At 47.4% G+C, this 27,849-nt stretch overlaps 2 protein-coding genes across 2 annotated transcripts in view; one reads left to right on the top strand and one right to left on the bottom strand.

The window, feature by feature from the left end:
* Positions 1–8,540, bottom strand: part of xirp2a (xin actin binding repeat containing 2a) — a 38,365-nt gene extending 29,825 nt beyond the window's left edge. The window contains 1 exon segment of the mRNA XM_084668756.1: positions 8,031–8,540. Within this exon segment, the coding sequence (XP_084524882.1) occupies positions 8,031–8,234 (204 nt within the window). The 5' untranslated portion in view covers positions 8,235–8,540.
* An 11,461-nt stretch (positions 8,541–20,001) lies between these two features.
* On the top strand, positions 20,002–24,760 carry LOC146260637 (cysteine/serine-rich nuclear protein 3-like). Its single transcript, XM_084668200.1, has 4 exons — positions 20,002–20,152; positions 20,321–20,580; positions 21,766–22,077; positions 22,701–24,760. Exons 1-4 carry the CDS (start codon positions 20,002–20,004, stop codon positions 23,781–23,783), a joined length of 1,806 nt encoding a protein of 601 aa, XP_084524326.1. The 3' UTR covers positions 23,784–24,760.
* The last annotated feature ends 3,089 nt before the right edge of the window (positions 24,761–27,849 follow it).

The raw sequence follows: 27,849 nt of genomic DNA, 5'->3' as shown, positions 1-27,849 counted from the left end.
AGAGAGGAGAGAGAGGGGGGAGGGAGAGGGTGAGGGAGAAGAGATGGTGAGAGAGAGGAGGAAGAAGACAGAAGGTTGGTGTAGAGACCGAACGAGCCCAGCTTGGCTGTGAAGTGACCAGGCAGGTTTGAGATGGTGATTAGAGGTTTTTCACTCTAGGCCAGCTGAGCCACATAGGAGCTTTGCAAAGTGTGTGTGTGCCAATCTGTCAGGCCGACACACAGACAGAAAAATAGACAAATAGATAGACAGAGAGGCATACAGGCAGGCATGCTGACAGGCAGACAGGCACGCAGGCATAACCACACATAGGTATTTGGAAAGGCCAAGGTTAGGGCCGAAATGGAGTGGAGCAGAGAGACAGACTGTCTGGCAGTGTTGGCTAGGCTGTACTTTGCTTTCTGGCCCTGCAGACACTTCCAGCACAGGGCGGACAGCCTCTTCACAGCAGGGAGAGGCAGGACCAAATGAGTGGGGAGAGGAGAAGCCTTGTAGCTATAGGAGGGAGGGGGAGGAGGGGAGAGGAGGGAGGGGGAGGAGGGGAGAGGAGGGAGGGGGAGGGAGGGAGGGGGAGGAGGGGAGAGGAGAAGCCTTGTAGCTATAGGAGGGAGGGGGAGGAGGGGAGAGGAGGGAGGGGGAGGAGGGGGGGGGAGGAGGGGAGAGGAGGGAGGGGGAGGGAGAGGAGAAGCCTTGTAGCTATAGGAGGGAGGGGGGAGGAGGAGGGGGGAGCGAGGGGGGAGGCAGAAAGAGAATTTCAAAATGTATTTTCTCTGAAAGACTATCTGTTTTCGCTGGCCTCAGTCGTTGTGTTTCATCATATATCTGTTTACAAAGCACTGTGGGTGTCCTGCTTGTTAAAACTCTGTCTTTCTGTCTCCTCTTTGTGTCTCTCCTCTCTTGAATTATTTCTCTTCGTCTTTCAATCTATCTACAGTATCTTTGTCTCTCTCTTTCGCAGTGGGTGACTCCAACGTGTTACGGATGAAAACATGTCTTAGTCACTGTGATGTTAGCTGTACTGTACACTGCAACTGTTCAGGCCCAACAACACTATTCTTGGGTCACTATTTATATGTCTAAACTGGGACGTCTCCAAACGCATAAAGCATGGAGAATAAGTGAATGTTTGATTTGTGAAAACCTGTGATTTCCAGAGAGAGAGAGAGAGATAGAGGGGAGAGAGATATAGATAGGGGAAGAGAGAGATAGAGGAGGAGAGAGAGATAGAGAGGGGAACAGAGATAGAAAGAGGGGGAGTGAGAAAGATAGAGAGGGGAAGAGAGATAGAGAGAGATAGAGAGGGGAAGAGAAATAGAGAGAGGGGCAGAGAGATAGAGAGAGATAGAGAGGGGAAGAGAAATAGAGAGAGGGGGAGAGAGAGGGGAAGACATGCAACAAACGGCCTAAGCTACCAGGGTGCCCCAGAAGTTGTTTGAGTGAAGCCTTTTCCACATATCTACAGTTCTGCCACGGTTCTGTCAATGATTAACCGTACTGACTTTAGACAGATACCATTGTTGGTTTATTGAGCAACACTCTAAACCTTAGCTCCTGTTGGCTGAAATTAATATCACTTCCTCCTCCAGATCGAATACTGTAGTTTCACCATGGCAACCGCCAGTGGGCAGGAGTTCATCATTCTCAGTCTTTGTCTTCAAAGCAATATCTACTTGACGGATTCAATCTTAAGCCTGGAGGTGTTCCATTAATCCTCAAGCACACGCGTGCGCCTGGCAGACTGGGTTTTGCAGAGTGGCAGAGGAAGTGACTCAGTAAAACACACCTGTCCTCAGAGGAAACCCACGCTGTCGAACATCTCCTGTCCCTGGGCAGAGAACCAATATGGCCGACCAAGTAGAAGGAAACCACCTTTAACTAACTTGAAAAAGTCCTCTTCTGAAAACCATGGTTCATCAGGAGTTATATCTGGTGTCTTGGTTTGCAAAGCCATCGATATGAGGGACATGTAGTCAAATGAGAGGCTGATTTGAATGATGGGCGCACAGCCAGTATTAGGATCCCACGTAACAGTGCTTGTATGGTCAGGAAAACCGAGGTTTCAACACAACCCTACCATCAGGATGCATGAAGCCTGCATCATGACACAGTCACAGCTCCATTAAAAGATTTGAATCTGTAGAGCAGAACTGAGAGAGGATTCTGCCAGAACTAATGGGATTTTCACAAGGATGTATTGTAGCAAAAGTGGCCCAATAAAAAGGGGAGATGATGAGGGGTATTGGCCTATTGAGGGGTGAATAGTTTAGCTTGTGCTGTATTCTTGTAGTGTAACATTTGTGTTTATATTCTGCATTTGACTACATTGTTATTTTTCTTTTAACTCTTTTGGTTAATTTACAGGTTGTGCAACATGTCAAGCTAAATGTCTCAGATGTTGTCTTAGAGATGTCTTCTGAAATCCAGTTGTGTCAACATCCTGTGAAATATTTATATTTTCATTATAAATGTTACATTCAGGCTGTCAAATGTGAGGAAGAAATGTTGTCATGGAAATGTCAGTAACCACAAGTGAAGTGGACTGACCTTATTATCAACCTAGAAATGTGTAACGGACGTAATCACGGAAGCAGAATTCGTTGATGCGACAGGGAACTAACCTACAAATAGGCCTACGCGTCTGCAGTATGAGTCGCTAAGTATGACAGACTGACGGAAAGCACTAGAGAAAGCTAGCTAGATCCAGAAGCAGCCAAAGTTATGAAAATAAACTTGGCTAAATTCCATACCTCCCATGCCACCGTCCAAATGTGTACAGACACCTCACTCGGTCACCATCTACACAGACAGCACGCAAACCGGTAGGTGTCCTGTAACGCAGGACATTTGTCATATTTGAAGCCTTCTAACATGACGTAAACACACATAAGTCAAACATCGGTCGTATATTTAGAGTCGGAAGGTCCGGTAAAGACAGGACGGACGGTGGCCTAGCTCAGAGAATGAGCACGCGAGATCAAATAAAAAAATAAACTGACAAAAATAAACCCTCGCAGTGAAAAAAAATAAACCAACAATAAAAGAGCGCATGATTTAATGACGAGTCATATTGTGGGGTGTTTATAGCAGTAGGCTATAAGCAGAGCAGAAATATATGTATTTATTTACCCAGTCTGGACTAGCATCAATTATACATGGCGTAGGATGCTCATGACGCTTAGCCTATCAACAATTCATAACAGGCCTTTGAAATCTGATTTCAGATTGAATAATTTATTAATTGAAACCTTTAGATATTGTGAAAACACTTTTTATAAAATGTCTTCTCTAACAAGTGTTCTCAGTACTTTCAATTGGCTTTCACTTCATCAGTATATTAATGAATCAATAAAACAATAAATGTACTTTCAAACTTGATCAGAAAGCACCTGGTGGCCTAAACCCCCCAAAACATGTTTAGTTCAATGTATTTTAAGCTTATTCTTATTACAAAAAGCTTAAACATTATTGTATGTTAGGCTACAATAAACACCCTAACCCTATCAGGGAGACAAATAACTTCCACAAAAAAAATAAAAATACTTTCCTTGAACATGCCTGTGAACAATTTAGAAATGATTTAACAAAAAAAAGCTTTCCTCGCTCTTGCTGACCCCTAAAGCTGTTGAGGGCCAGTGGGTATAAGGAAATACAAACCAACAGCCAACACCGTGTTACTGTAACGATGTTACACTGCCCCCTACTGCATGGCATCAGCAACTAAAACCCACACACAGCACAGGGCCATGTGCATTGATGGTTGTGGTGCACGTGTGTGTGTGATGTTCCTCAGAGGGTCGGGTCACAGTGATTGCACAAGCATAACCTCATCTGCCTGGACCAAGGGGTTTGTTCACTCAGGCAGATAAATAAGTAGTTTACACTGGAAATGAACCATTGCATCACATTCCCCACAGAGCTAACCCTAACTCTACGGAGGGCTTGCTGCCCTTCTGCCAGAGAGCTCTGGCTACAGGCCTGGAGAGCACCCGGGAATCATCCCGTACCGTCTCAGTGACGTCTCAACCATGTCACCAGATAAATAATGAAACATGCCACAGAGAAGAAATACTGGAGTTCATCAAACATTTACAGCGAGTCTTGAAATGAGGCGGGAGACAGGGTGGTGTTTTACAACGAGAAGAGGACTCTCTCCTGCTGGAACCCAGGACCACTTTCAGTGCGCCACTAAGACAGGCATTTTAAAGGGACGCCTAAATGACAGATAACTGCCTCCTGCTAAGGACCCCACCTGTCGTTAAGTGGTGCGCTGCTCCACTGGAGACCTTGGGAGGTGTTATGCTGTGTAGAGAGAGTGACAGAGCCTGGAGACTGTCCCGTTGTGAAGCATCCATGGATGACCAAGCCAGCAAATCCTCATATCTGGAGCTGCGAGTCAGACTTCAGGAGGGATTATTTGTAGATTGCTTAGCGGTGGGGCTATGTCGGCTTTTATGTTTGCTGTTCTGGAAGTTTGACAGATTTATTTTTTGTGAAGAACCGCTGGTACACATCCCAGTTAGTCTATTTCTCATTCAATGTTATTGTGTGTCAAGGTCTGTGTGTGTGTGGGGGGGGGGGGGCATTGCCAAGCACATATGTCTTAATGACTCAGCTCTCAAGGCTACATTCAGACATCTAATTTGGAAGGTTACATCATAACAGTCCAATAATAAATAATGAGGAGAACTAATCAACGTTTAGTTAAATAAGTTGCACTTGATTTCTGATACCTTATGTGTCACTTTGTAATCAAACACATTTTAATTTAGGAAAAAAAACACCACACAACAGGCTATAAAAGAAGAATATATATTCTGGAGATTACAATTTAAAAATGGCAACAAAAAAATAGGAATTTACCCTGCTAATGAGAACAGTAAATGTCAGACAATTTGAAATCTTTCAAACGAAACATTTAACAATATGCCAAGAATAAATCCTGCTGTGTCCAGACATAGTCAAAAATAAAAAGCGACGGGATTGGATGTGTGGAATCATTTCTTATCAGTGTTTGTACAGACTGATAAGATTTTCCAAACTTGCCTCCAAGAACAACAGCATGAACTCAGTGCTTAAGGAAACTGCCCACTAAGGAACCCAATCACCACATGGACTGATGCGTTCTTCGTTCCTCCAGTCAGACTCAGCTCAGTGATGTCTATCAGACAGGGCCTCTGCTGGGTCATCAGCTTCAACCCAAATACTATCATCTCAAAAGCATGTCTTTATCGATGATCAATGTTTTCATAGTGTGTATGAGTTCACAGCGACGTCTCAGTCTGGTCTATGTCGTGGTTTGCGCTGGGTCCAAAAGTCTGTCTCCAGCAGGGTTACAGGTCTACTGGGGGTCCTGTCTCCTGCAGGGTTACAGGTCTACTGGGGGTCCTGTCTCCTGCAGGGTTACAGGTCTACTGGGGGTCCTGTCTCCTGCAGGGTTACAGGTCTACTGGGGGTCCTGGGCTGCTCTGGTTCCTTCCCCGGGGATCAGGTCTGGCCCAGCCCAGCCCAGCCTCGCCTCACCGCCACACCCCCCTCTGCTCTGCCCTCTGTCCTTGACAGAACCTCTCAGCCCTGGGCCCTGGCCCCTGCTCCTGCCCCAGCTGAGCCCACAAGACAATTACAGGGTTTGTCTTTTTAAAACCTAGCTTAACCATGAAGCCCCCCCAAAATAGGCCTTAAATAACATGGTGTCAGGTTCTGCTAGCTGCAGGACACGGCCGTGCACAGCCACACGCTACACTGGCAGCCGGAGGAATCCAGGCCTGTGCTGCCTACAAATCCCACAATGCAGCAGCGCAGCAGCCTCCGAGAACTACAGTTTGAGACGAGAGCTGGCATTTATGAGGTCTAGAGCTTTGAGAATGTGTTTTATAAATAAGTGAGTGGGTACTGGAGAACCCAGACACAATCTTAATTACTTGTCTTACACGGTGATGTGGCTGAAACACATTCACTGCATTCAACACAAATAAACAGCTGTTCAAAAAATACAATCATTTGAGTTCTGCACCGAAAAATGCCCTAATCACAATCAACATGTTTAGGGATTTAATTAAACTGACCAAACCTAATTTAAGAGCGTAAAGTAGAATTTAGTAGAATATTGGAGTTATAGTATGTTAGAATAGAGTCTAGTATAGTATTATATTATGTATTTTCTTTTTTATATAGTATCCGTACACTAAAACATCTACTGTATTAGAACTTACTACGGTCTTTGTGCTATTTTTGGAGCTTTCGAAATTTGACCTTGACCTTAGAATTTTATCTGAATTTGGATGAAAATCTTACACAATAAGCAGAGAAGAGAATGTTAGAGTAAAATGAAGTTGAGTGGAGTTCAGTTGCACGTAGTAGAAAACAGTACAGTGTGTTAAGGTACATCTGTCACATCTGATTTAGTAGACCAGGTCAACAGTAAACAGTAATGGTCTGTAAATGGATCCACAGGGAGCGACCATGACAGCTTTCAAACCACAACAACAACTGGGTCAACTGCATCATTTGTCCTCCGTCTAGTTAACGGGAGGCTTTCCCCTAAACGACCCAGTTCTCCTCCAACAGAGTCACATTTTACTGTAAATCTCAGCCTGCTGTTACACAAGGTCAAACTGCAGGCTGAGTCAGTGGCCTCCACCCTAGCCTCCACCCCAGCCTCCACCTTAACCTCCACCCCAGCCCCCACCCTAACCTCCACCCCAGCCCCCACCCCAGCTTCCACCCTAACCTCCCCAGCCTCCACCCCAGCCCCCACCCCAGCTTCCACCCTAATCTCCACCCCAGCCTCCACCCCAGCCCCCACCCTAACCTCCACCCCAGCCCCCACCCCAGCCTCCACCCTAACTTCCACCCCAGCCTCCACCCCAGCCCCCACCCCAGCCTCTACCCTAGCCTCCACCCTAACCTCCACCCCACCCCGGCCTCCACCCTAACCTCCATCCCAGCCTCCACCCCAGCCCCCACCCCAGCCTCTACCCTAACCTCCACCCCAGCCTCCACCCCTGCCCCCACCCCAGCCTCTACCCTAACCTCCACCCCAGCCTCCATCCCTGCCCCCACCCCAGCCTCTACCCTAACCTCCACCCCAGCCTCCACCCCTGCCCCCACCCCAGCCTCTACCCTAACCTCCACCCTAGCCTCCACACTAACCTCCACCCCAGCCTCTACCCTAACCTCCATCCTAACCTCCACCCCAGCCTCTACCCTAACCTCCACCCCAGCCCCCACCCCAGCCCCCACCCCAGCCCCCACCCCAGCCCCCACCCCAGCCGTGGAAGAGACGTAAGCACTTCTGACCAGAACCAACCAGCTGTGGAAAACCCCTGTGCCAAAAGCCAAATCCCATTTCTGTGGTATTTTCTAGCAACGTTTGAGATACCTTCAGAAAATCCTGTTTGTCAGACAGGAGATGCTGCTTTAAGGCCTGCTGGACTTTGGCTCATGACTACAGCCAGCAAACCACCAAACGTCTCTCAGGTCCGGAGTGCTTTGACCATTCTTGTCTGTTCACTCATGCTTTCCACAACTTTTCAACTGTGTTGGGAACAACACAGGACAGCAACATTGATCAAACATTAAAGAGATTACAAAAAGTCAGACAGTGGCAACTGTTGTTTTGGTTGTAAAATTGGAGCTACTTTGAGTTAGATATTAACTCACGCAGGTTTTTTGTGTCGGTGAAGTTTAGTGATGTGAGGAGTCTGAAGCGTCGCAGTCATTCATCTAGCGAGTTAGGAGACACACTTTCCTCTCAGCTGGTAGTGACGGGATTAGTTTCCCCTGGCACAGTCTCTGACAGCTCACCACTGATCAGAAACCAGAGACGCGTTCATTGTAGTCACTCGCTAAAGTTACTCAGAAAAACTGTTGAAGTTTTTCATCACACTGATCCCAGATGAATAAGCATTGTCAGAAGTCCTGAATCTCCCTCAACAGACACAGCTTGTCAACACACCAGACATCACCCTCAAAGTCGGATCAAACGACAGACCACCAACATCAGATAAACCAAACAGATCTGTCGTACTCACGGTGCTGTCAGCAGGGGCCTTCTCAAACATCCTCTTCAGGCTGTCCAGAGGAATGTGGAACTTCTCGATGGTCTTGGCAGCCCGTGGCTCCTCTCGCAGCGCCTGATCGCCCCCCACGTCCAGCCTCGTCCCCGAGACAGGCGGGGAAACAGAGCCGGGCGCAGCGGCCACCGGTCCGTCTCCATTTCCTGATTGAATTTCCATTGTTGTGGAAACCGAATCCCCCTCTTCCCTTTAGGCCGTCGCTCGTGAGGGGAGGTCTTTTGTGCGAGGTGAAAAGGGAAGAGAGGAAAGGAGAGCTGGAAGTTGTGGAATGAGGGGGGAGAGAGGGGGAGAAGAGGGGGAGAGATGGAGAGAGACGGGTGCGGAGCTGATGGGGATCTCTGTTCGTCACGGTTGTTGTGACCCAGTGACTGCGTCCAGACACAGCAAGCATACACTGCAGGCAGACCCAGGCTGCTGCCCTTGGAGGGGAAGTCTGGAGGAGGGCGGAGAGAGAGAAAGTTCACACAGACAGGAAAACACACACAAGCCTTGGAAGCCTACCACAGAAACGTCAGCTACATTACTATTTGGTGGAAAGAAGGGAGGGTGGGAGGTGGAAAGTAAAATAGATGGCGTGGCTGGGGGAGGGAGAGCTAAGGAAAAAGGAGAGTGAGAAATACATAGATATATTTTAAACTACAGAAAGACATAAGGACAAAGAAAGAGAGAGGTCTCAATTTAACCATGAGATCCCCAGAACCAAACAACAACAGAAACTGTCTTTGATTACCCCTCGTCCAATCACAGCAGGTTGTCACAGGAAGCAGTCCGGGCTAGTTCTCGTCAGCTTGTCTTCCTCCAGCGCCCAGCAGCCCTCCACACTGGTGGAAACTCCATTATTCTCGAACAAATCATGGAAGCTCAGCAACTATTAACCCCCCTGCCCTCGCCAGCCCCAGCGATGGGTCCTTTATTGTCCACTTCCCCAACGCTGAGAGCCCTTCCTGGGGCGGGCTCCTCAGCATCCTGCCCTCTGGGCTGGAAGAGGGACCAGACCCACGGCCACACCCTGCCCTCACACCACCACTTGAGTGTCCCATCGAGGGGTCCCAGCTCTCATATCTATCTTGCATCACGTTCCCTCTCTCACACGTTACAGGAAGCAGCAGTGTAGTCACGTACATCTGAGCAGTGCCAGTCATGTTACAGGAAGCAGCAGTGTAGTCACGTACATCTGAGCAGTGCCAGTCATGTTACAGCCTGAGGACCAGCCGTGGTTTATAAACACAATGCTAAAAACATAGGCCTGTTTGTTTTTCTTAAACAGTTGTTCTCATTCATTCTATGCTCTCATTCCAATAAAGCATATGGGTGAATAATATGGTAAAATAAAATAAAAAGCTGGTAGATGCATCTGAATTTGGCTGAAAGAGGAGTCTAGCTGAAGAAAGCAGAGGTAAAACGCGAGCCTGCTTGTAGTTACTGTTACAGGTCAATTAGTGAGTCTGGTTCATGAGTACATTCAAGACAGTGATGCAGTCATTCAGAGAAGCTATCACCTGACCTTAATGAATGAACAGCCACGATAGATCCATCAGATAGTACTTAGGAGACATAGTATAGCTCCTTTGTAGTCTTGTGGCAAATATATAATTCAGTGCAGCCAAAGATCTGGGACCCACTTTCAGCTGGATCCTTCATCTACCTGGGTACTCTCATCTTACTGGTTTTATCTCTCTCTCTCTCTCTCTCTGTCTCTGTCTCTGTCTCTGTCTCTCTCTCTCTGTCTCTCTCTCTGTCTCTCTCTGTCTCTCTCTCTCTCTGTCTCTCTCTCTGTCTCTCTCTCTCTGTCTCTCTCTCTCTCTGTCTCTCTCTCTCTCACACACACACACACACACAATTACAAGGCAATACTTGTACAACTAATATCTTTCTAGACTGTATCACAAGACAGGATATGTATGCTTACTGGAGTGTTCATTGCATCGTATCCAAAACTAATGTTGCCATCTGTCTAGAGTGGTATAGGCCTCCTAATTCTCATGGAAAAAGACTTAAAATACCAAGCTGTAAATCAAGATATCTTGACAGCATTCCAGTCCTAGTGGCCTGGGGCCATCTCACACACAGGCTTGGACAGTCATTTGTAATCAAGGCACATCCAAACTACGGTGGGAATTCAGAACTCCACTTGGAAGATAAATGAATCATCGCTTGTTGACAAATCAAATGAATGCTGTTTCCTGCGATGTTTCATGAGAAAGAGAAGTGTAATTTCTGGCTTAAACATTCAGGATGGGTGTATATATGCTTTACTTTTGACCTGGCAGGGAATAAGGACGGGCCCTGATTTGAACCATAGTTCTTATTGAGCCCATATATATATATATATATATATATATATATATATATATATATATATATATATATATATATATATATATATATATATATATATATTACATATGTATTTTGGGTGCGTGTGCATGTAGCATGTGTGGTCGATGCAACATACGAAAGTGGATATATTTTCCATAACTGAGAGGAGAACGACTATTTAAAAGTGGAGACCACAGATAAGGAGCGCGTCGACCAGCTGTTGGATGTTAGACTTTGTAGAGCTTCTACATCGTGTGTCTTCATCAGTGCTGAACAGCATCACCAAAACCTTATTTAAATCCTTAAAGTAGTGGTTTGGCACGCAGATCTTCGCAGAATCTTCTTTATACACAACGCCAGATGGCTTCTGCCAAACCACCTCGCTACTCCTGGAAAAAGTGACTCTGAAACGTTTTGCTCACATTAATCACAAATGACATCACGCCGAGTTTTAAAGTGATAGCGCCCATGTGGTAACAGCGAGATAAATCCATTAGATCGATTCAGATGTTTTATTTGTAAAACACAAAGTTCTCATGATACAGTTGTAACAACCGGAACTATAACAATTTGTCTTTTAAAAGTCAGATTGCAAAACTAGGCAAAGGAAAAGTTGGGGTTACTCGTTTGTTTTACTGCTGTTTGAGTATTCAGTGGTACGTTTGCGCCATCTACTGTTGAAATGAAATGTTATACATTTCAGCCTCTGCCCCCCTCCCCTCACACTATCTCTCTCTCTCTCTTATTCTCTCTCTCTCTCTCTCTCTCTCTCTCTCTCTCTCTCTCTCTCTCTCTCTCTCACACACACACACACACACACACACACACACACACACACACACACACACACACACACACACACACACACAAACACTCCTCGTCCTCTCTCTTTCTCTAACTTCTAACATTGTTCTCTGAATGACCAGTATTTTCAGCAATGTAGTGGACTCCACAGACCGTTAGGCTACGTATCCTACATTTAATTTGTATAGCCTATACTGACATATAAAAACGGCATCAATTCCGTTAGCCTTGATAGATTTTTGCGGAAATCAATGAAATTCCATACGATTTTCATCGCCCGCATATGAGTTAATTCATCTGAAAGGGATTGGCTAACCGTAGTCACGTTCTCCAGTTTTCTCATCTCCAGCGTCAGTTCGCGCAACCGATACACCGGCTCCGTTTCATGGGAGTGTGCTGCATCCACCGCGGCATTTGAAGCGTTCCCCATTCATGTGCAACATTCGCAGTTGTATGTAAAACCGCAGTGTATAATTAGTCTAGCAATTTTGGATCATAAACGTGCACCGAACCTTGCAGACATTTACTGTGTCGATTTATTGATCCAACAATTTACCAGGGTAGGCTGCGATCGCTAATGACGGACACACATCTGCAAGCTACAGTCATGGTTTGAAAAGATGATTGGTAAGTGATGTTAATAACGGTAAGACTTTCTCTGCCTCAACGGCCATTCTGCAAGCATAAAAGAAAACTAGATTACAATCGTCTTGTTAAAAGCTAATGGGACGACCAGACAAATACACACAAAGCAAAGTTCATCTTGAATTAGATGATGAAATGCTAAATTTAGCCTACCTTTATAAATGTACACGATTTGTGTGTTTTGAAGTTGAAGTTGCTCAACTGTATTTTTTTGTTGTTTTTATTCTTTACTACAATTATAATTAATACAAAACTGACACACGCACACACATACGCACACACAAGCACACGGAAGAAGGATATGGGTCAGAGAGCATTATCCTACAGCAGAATATATGGAACCCTCTTGTAAATCCCTTGGGAACCAATTATCTCTCACCAGAGGGATGGTGAAGTCCCTCTCTCGCTCTCAGTTTACCCCAAACAGCGTTGCTGTGTTTCCCTCATCTACATGTCTCATTCTACCAGTGATCGACATCATCTGTTACCTAGGTGTGCAGTCAATACTTAACAGGTACTTTTTTATTTATTTTTATTTAGGCCAGAGACCTTTTAAAGCCTACACACTTATTGGATCCTCCAGCATTTAAGGTAGGTATCAATCTATCTTTCAAGTTGTGTGTGTGTGTGTGTGTGTGTGTGTGTGGTGGATATCTAGTGAATGTCCAAGGCTTAGCTTCTAATGAGAACTAACACACCTGCAGCACCCAACCCATCATTACACTCCTCCAAGTGTTTTCATACACACACACACGCACACACACACACACTCGCAGGCACACACTAACACGCGCGCACACAACAAGTAGAAGCCGGCGTGTTGGTGCTCTGCCAACACCAAAGCTCTCTCCACGCTGGAGATGAAGCCTCACGACTCCCATCATGTCAGTCTGTCCTGCTAGCCGCTCCCCGGCACGCGAGCCAGCGCAGGGAGCTACTGAGGAGGCTGTGGAAGGAGAGGATCCCTCCTCAGAGCTGAGGAACCAGCGCACACTGCTACAATAACACAGGGGACATTTAGCAGAGGGTTTTTATCAACAGTGATGTGCATAGGGGGGATTCGAACCTCCAGTACCCACCCAGATACACACATTCTCACATGGGATGAAATTCAACACCTGGTTAGAAATCTGGTGGGCTGTGCACAAGCTTTGGGTGGTATATCCCGATGTGGAAAATTATATTTTTTAATGTATTTATATTTACATTAATGATTTAGTAATTCAGCACATGTCTGTATATCTCAATGATTATATGCGCATTTTTGAGTTGCGCGCACACACACACACACACACACACACACAGCTTGATTTGCAATCTGTCAGCATTCTCAACAGTCAGTGGCTATCACACACACGTCTAGTCTGATGACATAGCTAATACTGTCCACAATACTGTCCACAATCCATGTGGATTATGCAAATTATAGTAGGGTTTTAATCATGATAATATCCCTGGGATTATTCTGTATGAAGCGATTATCAATGAATGCTTAATGCTTAATCCTTTCATGATAAATGCAGTACCACAGTCTAAAGCGGTTAGTAATAGAATATGGATTGGCTTGTCTTAGTGTTCAGATGCTCTAGTAAGGAAATTTATGAATGCGTTGCCAAAACGCTAAGACAAAATGTGTATGGTAAATAAACTGTATTACTGTATTACTATATTACTATATCCCACATGCGTATCGACTAGCGTTCATGTTATTCTCAGTGTCCTGTGTGTCTGATGTCACTAGCCGATTGTAAACCATGTTATCCTCGCCGACCGTGCAGGCCTGCATTTACATCCTCATTCAGTTTTGTGAGTGGTGCTCATTACCCATGGTCCATTTGCAGTTTCCATGAACCAGCACAATGATGTTCCTTTGTGAGGATGTAGATCTCATCCCTCCAGCCAAGTACCTTATGTTTCAGCTTTAGTACTAGCAGAGCCCCCGACCACCCCAACCCCCCCTCCCCCCTACCTCCCTCCCTCCCTCCCTCCCTCCCCCCTGCCTCCCTCCCTCCCCAACCCCCCTCCGCGCTCCCCCCCCCTTCCGTGGCAGGTTGCCATGGCAGCTGATTGGAATGTTCTTTCCGTCTCCAGAATAGTGCTCTTCAGACCAAGCTAGGAACACAGCAGCGTCTAAACACTACCTCACCACCCAGACCAGGGTCTCTGGATGATGCACCAGGATACGTACAGGGAGTCAATACACTGGTTATATACAGTACTAGTTAACCACGCACATATATACACTGGTTATATACAGTACTAGTTAACCACGCACATATATACACTGGTTATATACATTACTAGCTAATGTGTGTGTATATATGAATATACGTTATGTACAGTACTAGTTAATCATACATTGGCATCCTGTGTGCAGGAGTTTTTAAGGACAGCTTCCTGCCTTTACCTGAGTCACAGAGCTAGCAGGTTAATACAGAGATACACAAGCCCTCTCCTTCCCTTCGGCATCAAGTTCAGTCATCCGTTTATCTCTCAGGGAGAGGAGGGAGATGAGGAAAGAGAGGGAAGGAGGGAAAGTCAGGGAGTTAGTGAGGGAGAAATGTAGAAAAAGACAGAGAGAATGCTTCCACCTTGATATAAAATGTGTTGCTGGAAGGTGAATGTCTCCAAGCAGAATGTGGAGCTGTGTCACTCAGGGAAACGCTTCAGGTGGCCCTCCAGCTGGTCCCTTTCCTATGTCTCTATTTCACAAGTTGTCATTTACAACAGCCAAAGATTTTACTTTTTCCTGTATGAATATTGTCAGAACGCGTTATTTGGGCTCACCCAAACGCAACGCTTTGTAGTTTTTTATTTTTTACAGTTTTTTCCTGATACCACAACCTATAATACACTCAGTTTAATGATGTGCAGTGGTAGCCTACAGTGTCTCAAAGTTAAAGGTGTTCCTGGTTCAGGTACAGTGTTTGTGGTGTGTCATGTTAGACAGACGAGGGTTCTAAACCTGGCATCGCCATAGCAACAGTCTTCGGACAAAGAGGCTGTAGTCGCTAGCTAGCTAACAACCACGTTGAAATAAAGAGAGTGAAAGTGGTGCCTGTTCGCCTTCCAAGGACTCATTTTTCTCTAAAGATTATTACATTTCCTGGTTGGAGGGGATAACTGAAGGTCAACTGCACAGTGTCTCTCTCTCTCTCTCTCTCTCTCTCTCTCTCTCTCTCTCTCTCTCTCTCTCTCTCTCTCTCTCTCTCTCTCTCTCTCTCTCTCTCTCTCTCTCTCTCTCTCTCTCTGTCTTTGTCTCTGTCTCTCTCTCTCTCTGTCTTTCTCTCTCTCTCTCTCTCTGCCTCTCTCTCTCTCTCTCTCTCTCTCTCTCTCTCTCTCTCTCTCTCTCTCTCTCTCTCTCTCTGTCTCTCTCTCTGTCTCTCTCCTCTCTCTTTCTGTCCCTTGCTCTCTATCTCTCTCTCTGTGTCCCTTGCTCTCTCTCTCTCTCCTATGTGCTCAGGTTGTGTGACCGACAGCACATCTGAATGGCTGCATTCTCCCCCTGGTCCTTTCTGGTCCCCCTGGTCCCCCTGGTCCCCTGGTCCCCTGGTCCCCTGGTCCCCCTGGTCCCCTGGTCCTTTCTGGTCCCCCTGGTCCCCCTGGTCCCCTGGTTCTCTGGTCCCCCTGGTCCCCCTGGTCCCCTGGTCCCCCTGGTCCCCTGGTTCTCTGGTCCCCCTGGTCCCCTGGTCCCCCTGGTCCCCTGGTTCCCTGGTCCCCCTGGTCCCCTGGTTCTCTGGTCCCCCTGGTCCCCCTGGTCCCCCTGGTCCCCCTGGTCCCCCTGGTCCCCTGGTCCCCCTGGTCCCCCTGGTCCCCCTGGTCCCCCTGGTCCCCTGGTTCCCTGGTCCCCCTGGTCCCCTGGTCCCCTGGTCCCCCTGGTCCCCCTGGTCCCCCTGGTCCCCTGGTCCCCTGGTCCCCCTGGTCCCCCTGGTCCCCCTGGTCCCCCTGGTCCCCTGGTTCCCTGGTCCCCTGGTTCCCTGGTCCCCCTGGTCCCCTGGTTCCCTGGTCCCCTGAGATGTTCTAGACTTCTCTCAGGCTGGTTTCGCTTACCTCCATCATGGCCGCCAAGCCGTTTCAGGGAGAAACCATGTGTGTACGCCCCGCCTCACCCCCTTCCCAGCCTGGGTACTGTAACCCTGCCCCCCTCCTCTCATCCTCCCAGCCCGGGTACTGTAACCCTGCCCCCCTCCTCTCATCCTCTCAGCCCTGGTAGAGTACTGTAGCTCTGCTGTACCTGTATGCCTCCCATCCCCCCTGCCCCGCCCCCCCTCAGGTATTGTACCCCCTCCCCCCACAGGACCAGTTCAATAACCCCTGTACCTGCTCTCCACTCGCTGCAGGCTGCTGTGTGTGTGTTTGTCCGTGTCACTAGATTAGGTATCCCTGGCCTCGAGCTGAATGGAGGCTAGCCAGCTAGCACGACAGCTAATTCATCCCAGAGAGGTGTGATGTCTGTAGAGAAGCTGCAGTAGTGGATCATACTATAACCACATCCATCCAGGAGCACAGCAAGGACACAGGGGAGGCAGAAAGGAGGATGAGAGGAGAAGAGAGAAGCAGAGAGGAGGAGAGGAGCGGAGAGGAGGAAGAAGAGAGAAGTGGAGAAGAGAGAAGCGGAGAGGAGGACAGGAGAGGAGGAGAGGAGAAGAGAGAAACAGAGAGGCGGAGAGGAGGAGAAGCAGAGGAGGAGAGAAGAGAGAAGCGAAGAGGAGGACAGGAGAGGAGAACAGAGAAACAGAGAGGAGGAGAGGAGCGGAGAGGAGGAGAGGAGGAGAGGAGGAGGCGTTAGGGCCTTCTAGAAAGAGGATGTATCAAAGATCAAAGCGGAACCGATGCTCATCCTGGATTTCCATCCTGGATTTCCATCTCTCTTTATGTGTCTAGCTGACAGCTAGCTGACAGTGGGCCTAATGCTCAGCAGTCATTGTGTTTGGTGCTAGCATGTAGCATGCTAATCTCCTGCTCACTCATGTCCATGCTACCAAGTGCAGGCCTCATGGACAGATGATCCTCAGTGTTGCCTCTGCAGCATGTAGGAGAGGAAGAGCTTTTGTTATGCTGTGTCCCTCTCCTCCGTCTCCTCTCTCTCTCTCTCTATGTCTCTCTCTTTCTCTCTCTCTCTGTCTCTCTATGTCTCTCTCTCTGTCTCTCTCTTTCTGTCTCTCTATGTCTCTCTCTCTGTCTTTCCTCTCTATCTTTCTGTTCAGCTCGCTGTTTTTTCCCCCTCTCTTTCTTTCTTTCTGTCTCCCTTTTCTCTCTCTCTGTCTGTCTCTCTTTCCCCTCTCTCTCTGTATGTCGGTCTGTCTCCCTCTCTCTCTCTTTCTGTCTCTCTATGTCTCTCTCTCTCTGTCTCTCTCTGTCTCTCTCTCTGTGTCTCTCTCTCTATGTCTCTCTCTCTCTCTCTCTCTCTCTCTCTCTCTCTCTCTCTCTGTGTGATCTCCAAGGACTTCCTCCACCCCAGTCAGGCTCCAGCGCCTCAGCCGGCAGCAGCTAACGAGTCTGGTGGTGAGAGAGAGAGAGAGAGAGAGAGAGAGAGAGAAGAGAGAGAGAGGGGGGGAGAAGGAGGGGGCGAGAGAGGGGGAGAGGGAGAGAGGAAAGAAAGAGGAAAAGAGAGAGGGAGGGAGTGGACTGCAAAAACGCCAGATAAAAAGGCAGTGAGAGGAGGGGGAAGGGGGAGTAGGGAGGGAGTGTGAGAGAGAGGGAGGTGGTGAGTGTGTGTGTGTGTGTGTGTGCTTGTCTGTGTAAGGGAGAGCGAGCGAGGGAGAGAGAAGCTCTCAGTGCTAAACAATAGAGCAGGACTAGACAGCAGTGAGAGCAGGCTGGATCCACATCTCTGCTGAGCCCAGAGAGAGGCAGGCTGGATCCACATCTCTGCTGAGCCCAGAGAGAGGCAGGCTGGATCCACATCTCTGCTGAGCCCAGAGAGAGGCAGGCTGGATCCACATCTCTGCTGAGCCCAGAGAGAGGCAGGCTGGATCCACATCTCTGCTGAGCCCAGAGAGAGGCAGGCTGGATCCACATCTCTGCTGAGCCCAGAGAGAGGCAGGCTGGATCCACATCTCTGCTGAGCCCAGAGAGAGGCAGGCTGGATCCACATCTCTGCTAAGCCCAGAGAGAGGCAGGCTCCCCAGGCAGGCCTCCCTAGCTCTTAACCCCACACATCAGAGGCTCTCCTCTCAGAGATCGCTCACACCACAACTGACAGACTGAGGTACTTCCTGTTTCAACCCAGAGGAGCAGAACGGCTGCAGGTCAGTGGTGGTTGTGTGACTGGGGGCGGTTCTATGTGTGGCAGGGTTATTAAGTTAACTGGACTCCTTTCGAATTTACCATTGATGATTAAATGATCCTATAGCCTTATGTCAGCTATGGGCTTGTTGTATTACAGTATAGGGTGATGTTAGGGCAATATATTTTGTATGTATGTATGTGTGTGTGTGTGTGTGTGTGTATACAGTATACGTGTGTGTTGGGGGGGATCTCAGCGAGAACTAGGCGTGTGTGCTGTAGACAGGGTAAACCTCTGATTGGATCTATGCCTGGTGTTAACTCTGTGTTTCCTCTGCTCTGGAGGATAATGCTGCAGGCCGGGGCCCCGGTACAGAATATCCTGCATCTCTCTGTTTCTACAGGAGAGGAGAGAGATAGAGAGATGGCAGAGAGAGGGAGGAGGGAGGGAGAGACAGCAGAGACACGGCAGAGAGGAGGGAGACAATGATTTTGCTGGGACAGGAAGTCACAGAGGATAAGACATGAAAAATTAAGCAAGGAAAACAGAGAGAGAGAGAAAGGGAGAGAGGGAGAGAGAGAGAGAGAGAGAGAGAGAGAGAGAGAGGGACAGAGGGAAAGAGAGACAGATATATGGGTAATGTAAAGAGAGGAACAAGGTAGACAGAGGGGAGAGAGAGAGACAGAGGGGAGAGAGAGACAGAGAAAGAGAGTGAGAGAGAGAGGGGAGAGAGACATAGGGGAGGAAAAAGAGAGAGAGACAGAGGGGCTGTTCTGCTGCATGATGTCATTTTGTTTCATACAGTCTCAGTTCACATCAGGACAAGCCTCCTGCTTCGGATGGTGTTAAAGGGCAGTTACAGTTTACACTTGATTCATTCACCAGACTGATTTATCCAATCCCTAAAGCTCCCCACAGACAGACCGCTGGTCACTGCTCCTCAGCACTAGGGAGCCTCAGGCCCCTGGTCAAGCCAGCGTCCTTCTGATAAACCTCAACCACACTGTTTCCGTTTGGCCTTCGATGACCTTCCAGTCAGTATTTTTGGATCTGTAATATCAGGTTTACTGAACATTTCAGATTTTCTGCTTTTGCCAAACGCATCTCCATAGCAACCGTACCAAGGACACCTGGTATCAGAGGAAGCAGAGCAGTGCATTGTGGGTGTTGTAGGAATATACATGTGCAGCGCTCCAACGACGAGTGCAGGAGAATGGTACACAGGGTTGTCAGGCCAGTGTTAGGAGGGATGAGCAAGCTGCTAACGAAGGACACTTTGTCAGGGATTGTTTTGTCTTGTTGTTGACCCTCTCCCTAAATGGTTTGGGGAAGTATATCTCTGAAGAGAATCTGGCCACGACCTCAAAGTCATGGTTAAACTGGACGTATCCAATTCTCAATATTCTGTTGACGAGCACAGTTTAAGTTTGTAAACTAGCATTAGCATTCAAGGTACCATGTAAAAGACCTTCAAAATTCATTGTGACGGTTAGCTTACCATCTGTCTGTCTGTCGTCTCTCACACACACACACACACACGCAAAGCAAATATACTGTGAAAACAAGTCCTTTTTTTCGTCCTTGCTTTTCTAGAGGTTCTTTTGATGCAGCCAAATGCCCAAACATATGAGTGTGCGTGTAGGTGTTGATTAAATATCTGTTCTTCTCATTAAATCAAACTCTCTACAAATGTGGACACACTCAATTTAATAATGAAATACTGTATGTGCATCGGTGTGTTGGTGTAATGTTATTTTACAGCCATAACCTATCATACTTTCTACTGTTCATATAACATATATAGGATTATATAAATTCTCAGCTCATGGGCCTGTGCACTACCCCAGCCAGAGGCTTCCGTCTCCCTGACGTCTGTGTCGTCTGTGTCGTCTGTGTCGTCGCAGGGCTGACGGTGGGTGCAGCTTGGAGATGACTGGCATACTGAAGAGGAAGTTTGAGGCGGTGGAGGGCTCCTCCCCCTGCCTCTCTCTGTCGGGGGTTGATGACGAGGTGTCAGGGGGCAGTGACAGCGGAAACAGCAGCGACAGCGTGAACCCAGGACCCTCTGGCCTCCTCTCAGGTGAGTGAGACTAGACAGTCTGTCTGTGTCTCTCTCTTTATCCATCTCTCACTCTGTTCTTCTCCTTCTCTGTTTTAGGTGACTTTCCCCATCCTCTTCCCTCCCCTTCCTCCTGCCCTCATTTCCCCCCTAACACTAACCCTCTCCACCTCCCCCTTCCCTCCCCAGCCTCCCCCTCTCTGAGGAGGGAGAAGCGGATGCGCGGGCGCTGCGTGCGTTTCGAGGGGGTGACGGTGTTCTACTTCCTGCGGCGCCAGGGCTTCACCAGCGTGCCCACGCAGGGGGGCAGCACGCTGGGCATGTCCACGCGGCACAGCTGTGTCAGGCGATACACGCTGGGGGAGTTTGCCCTGGAGCAGGAGAGGAGCCACAGGGACCTGCTGAGGGAACACCTCAAGCAGGAGAAACTCAACTCCATCAGGCTGAAGGTGAGCTGTGGAGGGACCCTGTGTGGTGCCTGGTGCGTGTGTGTGTGTGGTGTATTTCAATATGTGTGTGTGTGTGTGAGGTGTGTGTGCCGGGGTAGAGCTGGAGTCCTGCACTGTTCATTCACGTCGGGGTCATGACCTTTCCTTTCTCATACCCTTCTGTAAGAAGAAAGAAAAAAATGAAATTCTTGAAATTGATGAATGACAAATTAATACAATTTAAAAATATATATATTAAATACTTTATTTTTAAAGACGAGCCACCAAACCCCTCTCCAGTTCTGTGAAGGTTATCAGACGAGCTACCAAACCTCTCTCCAGTTCTGTGAAGGTTAACAGACGAGCCACCAAACCTCTCTCCAGTTCTGTGAAGGTTAACAGACGAGCCACCAAACCTCTCTCCAGTTCTGTGAAGGTTAACAGACGAGCCACCAAACCTCTCTCCAGTTCTGTGAAGGTTAACAGACGAGCCACCAAACCTCTCTCCAGTTCTGTGAAGGTTAACAGCAGTTAGGGATCCACTGTAGCTGCAGTGTTATACTATGCGTTTTATGAATAATTTATACAAGTCCTATTAAGAGGCTTCAATTTAGCTGCCTGTCCTTCCCCTGCTGCCCAAATTGCAGAAGAAGGTAGCCCGTGGCAACCCAGCCATATTTCAGACAGCTACCAGACTTCAGCCAGAAGTCACACTTATGTGGAACGGTTCAACATCATCATCATCCACTTCACACACAGTGAAAGGAGAAGAGAGAGGAGAACGGACCAGAGTACAGCAGAGCCGAGTACCTCAGAGTACAGTAGAGTACAGTAGAGTACAGTAGAGTACAGCAGAGTACAGTAGAGTACCTCAGAGTACAGTAGAGTACAGTAGAGTACAGTAGAGTACAGCAGAGTACAGTAGAGTACAGTAGAGTACCTCAGAGTACCTCAGAGTACAGCAGAGTACAGTAGAGTACAGTAGAGTCCTTATCAAGTACTCAGCAATAATGCCACAGTTTTTTTACCTTTCAAAACCTTTTTTCAAAACCTTTTGAAAAATATATTTGTTCAACCTTTCAGAACTTATTTTCAAAAACCTTTTGAAAAATATTTTTTCAACCAAGTCCCAAATGCCCCTGCTGATCAGCACCTAACCCGATAACGCTCTGCTCTGACCCTTGACCTTTCACCCCTGACCCCCAGCTCACCAAGAACAACACAGTCTCCTCGGAGCAGGCCGAGTCCCTCACGCTGGACGACATCTCGGAGGAGGACATCGACCTGGACAACACGGAGGTGGATGATTACTTCTTCCTGCAGCCTCTGACCACCAGGAGGCGCCGCGCACTGCTGAGGGCGTCAGGGGTGCGCCGCATCGACGTGGAGGAGAAGCAGGACCTCCGAGCCCTCCGCGTCTCCAGGGAGGAGTGCGGCTGTGACTGCAGGGGGCGCTGTGACCCCCGCACCTGTGCTTGCAGCCTGGCCGGCATCAAGTGCCAGGTAAATGGAGCAGTGGTGAGAGCAGTCCAGTACTTCCATATACCTGTGTGTGTGTGTGTGTGTGGGTGGGTGTGTCTGGTGTGTAGTGTGTGTGTGTAGTGTGTGTTCTGTGTGTGTGTGCAGAAGTGTTCTAACATAAGTTAGGCATGCAGTGTCTAGCTGTGTCTGTGTTATAACATGTAAAACATTGTTATGCCTGATGTCTGGCTAGTTATAATGTGTATTATAACACGTTTTAGTGTTATAACATGTTAAGGATGTATAGCTGTGTTATAACATGTGCTAGTGATGTATAGCTGTGTTATAACATGTGTTAGGGATGTATAGCTGTGTTATAACGTGCTAGTGATGTATAGCTGTGTTATAACATGTGCTACTGGTGTATAGCTGTGTTATAACATGTGCTAGTGATGTATAGCTGTGTTATAACATGTGTTAAGGATGTATAGCTCTGTTATAACATGTGCTAGTGATGTATAGCTGTGTTATAATATGCGCTAATGATGTGTAGCTCTGTTATAACATGTGCTAGTGATGTATAGCTCTGTTATAACATGTGCTAGTGATGTATAGCTGTGTTATAACATGTGTTAAAGATGTATAGCTGTGTTATAACATGTGGTGTTTGGCATGTGCAGGTGGACCGCATGTCGTTCCCCTGCGGCTGCAGTAAGGAGGGCTGCGGCAACGCCACGGGCAGGGTGGAGTTCAACCCTGTCCGCGTGCGCACGCACTTCTTGCACACCATCATGAAGCTGCAGCTGGAGAGCACCATCGAGCTGCAGCACCAGCCGGTCGCGGCACAGCCGGCTCACGCCAACGGCAACGGTTACCACGGAGACCCCGCCTCCGCCCAGCGCAGCCTGCAGTACCATCTGACGGACGCGGCTCCGCGGAATTCCACAATGCACCTCCAGACTGCCAACGAGACAGACCAGCACATGGAGGAGGAGGAGGAAGAGGATGAAGAAGATAATGACGAGGAGGATGATGAAGAGGAGTATGAGGATGATGATGATGATGATGATGAGGACGGCAGCAGTTTATGCAGCGGTCTTTCAGACTGCAGCACCCACAGCCTTGAAACAAGCGAGGAAGAGGAGGGAGATGAGGAAGAGGAGGAGAACTGGGAGGGTTCAGATGAAGGTTCCACTGTTCCCCCGGTCTCTCACACCGAAGTGGTTCCTCTCTCCTCTGTGTTGGGGTTCTCTAGAAACACACCCCCCAGCTACACCACCACTGTCAAGTCTTACTACCACCCAAGTACAGAGTATTATCACCTGGCAAGTTCTATAGGGTCCCCACCCCCCACAACCCCACTTAGTGAACCCCTGTCCCTCCCCAGCCTAGAGAGAGACACACTCACAACAGTTGAGGAGCAGCCCCTCCTCTCCGCCAAGCCACCGCACACAGACCTCCACCCTCAGCCTGGTGGACAAAATGGCTGCCACTACAGAGGACATGACTCAGTAGAGCCCACAGACACCTCAAGCTCCTCCACCACCTGGGAGGTCAACACTGCCCCCTGTGGTGAGACTGTGGAACTGCATCAACAGACACGCCCTCAGAACCACTGGAGCAGGAAGGAGCTTCCTGGATGCTCGGCTGCTGAGAGTGAAGCAGAGGGGTCCTTAACCAGTAAGGCAGGGGTGTCCACCCTGCCTGACCAAAATAGCTGCAGTGTATTAGGTAAAGATACTACAGAAAACACACTTGGGTAGGAGAGAAGATTTCGGATTATCAGTTAAATTGTCGATTCAGTAAGTCAAGATATCAGGAATTTATGAGCATGTCAGCTAAAATACTTTAGTTACAGATTGACTGGCACCCTATACACAAACTTGAGGATGATCTTTCAAAGATCATCCTCAAAGATCATCCTAATGGTGGAAGATGTACGTGAAGAAACTACTGTAATTTAGGTTTGTTAAATTGCTACTGTAATTAGTTTTCTGATGTGACGGTTGTCTCTCTGCACAAACAGCTCCCTTGTTTTAGCCGGGTAAGTAGTATGAAACGTGGCTGTGAGTATGCCGATGTTAGACAACTTATTGTCTCAAAGAATTATTCTATTTTATTCAAAATGAGTAAAATTGATGGGTAACTTTTATAATGGACATTTCTAAACCATATATTGCTGCAAATGTTTCTATGTGATTCTAAATAGTTTAATATTGGCAGCATGTTGAATTTGGCAGTGGCATGAATGACAAATCTAGGTGATTTTGAGGTCCAGTCCAATCTTTTGTGTTGTATTTTGTGGTTTTTCTTGTGTTGTCTGATAATAATGTTGAATAACTTGGTATATTACAGTGAATAGCATGTTGTTTGTAAAAAAAAAAAGAAAGAAAAAAACAAATCACCATATTTGTTAACAGTAAGATTGTCTTGAGGAATCATAAGTCCATTTATACTTATTTATACTTATTAGACAATCCTCAATTCACTAATTTATTAATGGCAAACATTATGATAATTAGCAGTTGTTATATCTAGGCTAGCTATGGAAAGACTTGAAGTACATATCATTTTTCATTTAACAGTTAAACATTTTGAAGACACCTATCTCCGATACATGATGCAGTGCTGCTAGGATACTGCTAGCACAAACAATGGGATGGCACACCCAAGTAGCATTATTTTTTTTTTGTCTGATGTAAAGCCCTATACAGTACCATCAGACTTTCTATTATTTTTCTCTCCCCCTCTTGTTCAATACTTTAATACTTCCATCCCTCCATCCATCCCTCCATCCATCCCTCCATCCATCCCTCCATCCATCCTTCCATCCATCCATCCATCCATCCATCCATCCATCCTCTGCTTTCCTCCTCTCCTCATGCCGTACATCGTGGACATGCCCCCCCCCCCCCCCACACACACACACGCTTCATTTAGTGACATCACCTACTCATCTCAGCCAATGAGAACACGTGTTGCGTTTGCGTGCCAAAGCGTTCAGCCTATGAGAAGAGAGCTAGTTCTGAATGTTAAGACCCATGTTGCACCAATGTTTTTTGTAGATTTACAGCTTGTCAATGTAAAACAAAGTGCTTGATGTGTTTTCACACGTAAATTGCTTTGTTGGGGGCACACAACCCAAGATGTGCAGGTTGTAATTCGTTAGGTTTATTTAAGATTCTTTCAGTTAAAATTGACTGATTGTTGACCTTCATCTGTATGCGTTTTTTTCTCCTAATATTTTCCCAAAATTATCAGCCTTTGAAAATAAAAATATATATGGACAACAGTTTTATTTAATATTTTAATGCATTATGGAATTAACAACTTAATTATTCCATATATCCAACATTATATGGACTTTTTTGTCTTGAGTCCACATTAATCTTTCTGATTATTCTTTTGTTCCCTGCAGTTCCTTACTCTACCTCTAGGTGGCCTTCAAGTCTCAATAATCAACCTCATTCATGCTTGGAACCAAGAACATATTTACAAGTGTACAGGTGCAATTAATTTCACCTACTTCCAGGTGGATGTAGAGGGTGTATAGGTACTGTACGTTTTAAATAGGTCCTCATTGTAACCAGATAAACTCAATGTAAAACATGTACCCCACTCTCTTGAAATGAAAGGGTTTTTCACCATAAAAAAGGGACTACAATAATATATTAATTTAGCACACACTTGTTTCCAAAGTGACACACAGAAGAATGGTCCAACCTGTGACTTTCAGCTCTCCAATCAAAAGCTCTAACCGCTAAGCTACAGTCACTGAGCGTAAACCCCCACGTATGACAGGAAGGTATGAGAGCGAGGGGCCGTTGGAGTAAACATGTCGTGTCCATGCGGTTGCCAAGGGATCATCCAACCCACTGCAGGTCTGATTAATCCCGTAATAACATTTACATTCAGTCATTTAGCAGACGCTCTTATCCAGAGCGACTTACAGTAAGTACAGGGACATTTCCCCTGAGCAACGGCCAGTGATCGAACCGGCAACCTTCTGATTAATAGTCTGATTCTCTAACCGCTCAGCCATCTGACTCCCTAATCAGCAATCCTGTGAAGGTCAGACAGGGTTCTCCTGGCAGGGTTCTCAGGGTTCTCCTGGTGTACGTGCTACGTGGACACACACATTCTAAATAGCCCCTCCTCAAGAGCCAATTATTCCAACTGACATCCAGAGGCAAGGACCCTCCTGTCTGCTACCAGAGGGAGAGACCCTCCTCTCTGCTACCAGAGGCAGAGACCCTCCTGTCTGCTACCAGAGGCAGAGACCCTCCTGTCTGCTACCAGAGGCAGAGACCCTCCTCTCTGCTACCAGAGGCAGAGACCCTCCTCTCTGCTACCAGAGGCAGAGACCCTCCTGTCTGCTACCAGAGGCAGAGACCCTCCTCTCTGCTACCAGAGGCAGAGACCCTCCTCTCTGCTACCAGAGGCAGAGACCCTCCTGTCTGCTACCAATGTTTCTTATCCAAGGGGGGGAGGGGTTGTTTTTCCAAAGGTTAGACGTTGTCGTTGCCATGGAGACGCCCCCCCCTCCTTCATGTCTCCCAGCCACCAGAGGGAGCCAGTGAGACACCTGTGCCTACAGATCAGTCGTGATGAACTCCAACACCCGACTGCCATCCTTGAAGAAACTGGGATCAAATCCCTGCTCTTTTCCACATTCACAGTTCCCTTGTCTTCTACTGACAATCTCTTATTTTTTTAAGTAAAGGAGGAAGGGATGGGGGGTGGGAGGAGGGATGGGTGTGGCTGCGTTGCAGCAAGGTATTCTGGGTAGGCGGCTGGGGGACACGACTGATCAATCACAAGCTGGGGAGCTGTGATGTCAGGTTGCCAGGCAACAGGAAAGGAGAGCAGCAAAGCATTTGGTGACTGTGAGGGGTAGTCTCTCTCTCTCTCTCTCTCTCTCTCTCTCTCTCTCTCTCTTTCGTGCCTCCTCTCTCTTACCCTCTCACTGTCTCTCTCTCACCCCTCTCTCTCTCTCTCTCTCTCTTTCGTGCCTCCTCTCTCTTACCCTCTCACTGTCTCTCTCTCACCCCTCTCTCTCTCTCTCCTCTCTCTTGTGCCTCCTCTCTCTCTCTCTCTCTCTCTCTCTCTCTCCTCTCTTTTGTGCCTCCTCTCTCTCTCTCTCTGTCACTCTCTCTCTCTCCTCCCCCAGGCAGCCATGGTTGCTATTTCCTTCCACACCATTAAACTGGGGGTTATCACCACAGTGCTTCAGGTTAGCATTGCCAGTATGTTGTCAGCGATGTCCAAGAACAGCCAAACAGTTGGAATTAGTTCAATTGGACACAATTTAAATAGAAATAAAAAGATGTACAAAATAATTGTATATTTATACTTCATTAATATATTAAGTCTGTTCAAGTAAAACTATTGCACACAAATCGGGTCAGCCTTGTGTTATCAAGCTTGGAGTAATTGTCAAGGTATTTTTCCAAACAGCTTTTCAATGTTTCTAATTGAACAAAAAGATGATTGGCCTGGGCAAGAACTGAAGTACAGGATGTAGCCAATCGAATCCTTCCCCCACTCTGCATATTCCAATGTCAGCACCACTGTGGTGCATTAATGCTGTTCAACCCCATATTGCTGTGAAGGAGACACTTCTGTCACAGTGCCCTTGAGAAATCCACCATGATTATGTCCTTGACGGGAAGCAACCAGGGCACTACCGTCCTTGAAGGTTTGGTATTTACTCCCCAGTTATCCCAGACTGCTCCTTACCTGTCCTAACGTGTGCATTGCTGCCGTCTGTTATCAGTTTCAGCAACACTTCTCTGTGTCTGTGTACCAAGATCAGATCATCAGCTGTCC

Source organism: Hypomesus nipponensis, chromosome 12 (genome assembly GCF_054491055.1).
Source record: "Hypomesus nipponensis isolate SF chromosome 12, ASM5449105v1, whole genome shotgun sequence".
Classification (NCBI taxonomy): domain Eukaryota; kingdom Metazoa; phylum Chordata; class Actinopteri; order Osmeriformes; family Osmeridae; genus Hypomesus; species Hypomesus nipponensis.
This window is presented reverse-complemented; position numbering and strand designations above follow the sequence as displayed.

Excerpts from the sequence above, each read along its gene's own strand:
- LOC146260637 (XM_084668200.1), top strand. The coding sequence starts at position 20,002 with ATGACTGGCATACTGAAGAGGAAGTTTGAGGCGGTGGAGGGCTCCTCC. Across the intron at positions 20,153-20,320 it reads ACCCTCTGGCCTCCTCTCAG|CCTCCCCCTCTCTGAGGAGG; the intron begins GTGAGTGAGACT and ends TTCCCTCCCCAG. Across the intron at positions 22,078-22,700 it reads GCCAGGTAAATGGAGCAGTG|GTGGACCGCATGTCGTTCCC; the intron begins GTGAGAGCAGTC and ends TGGCATGTGCAG.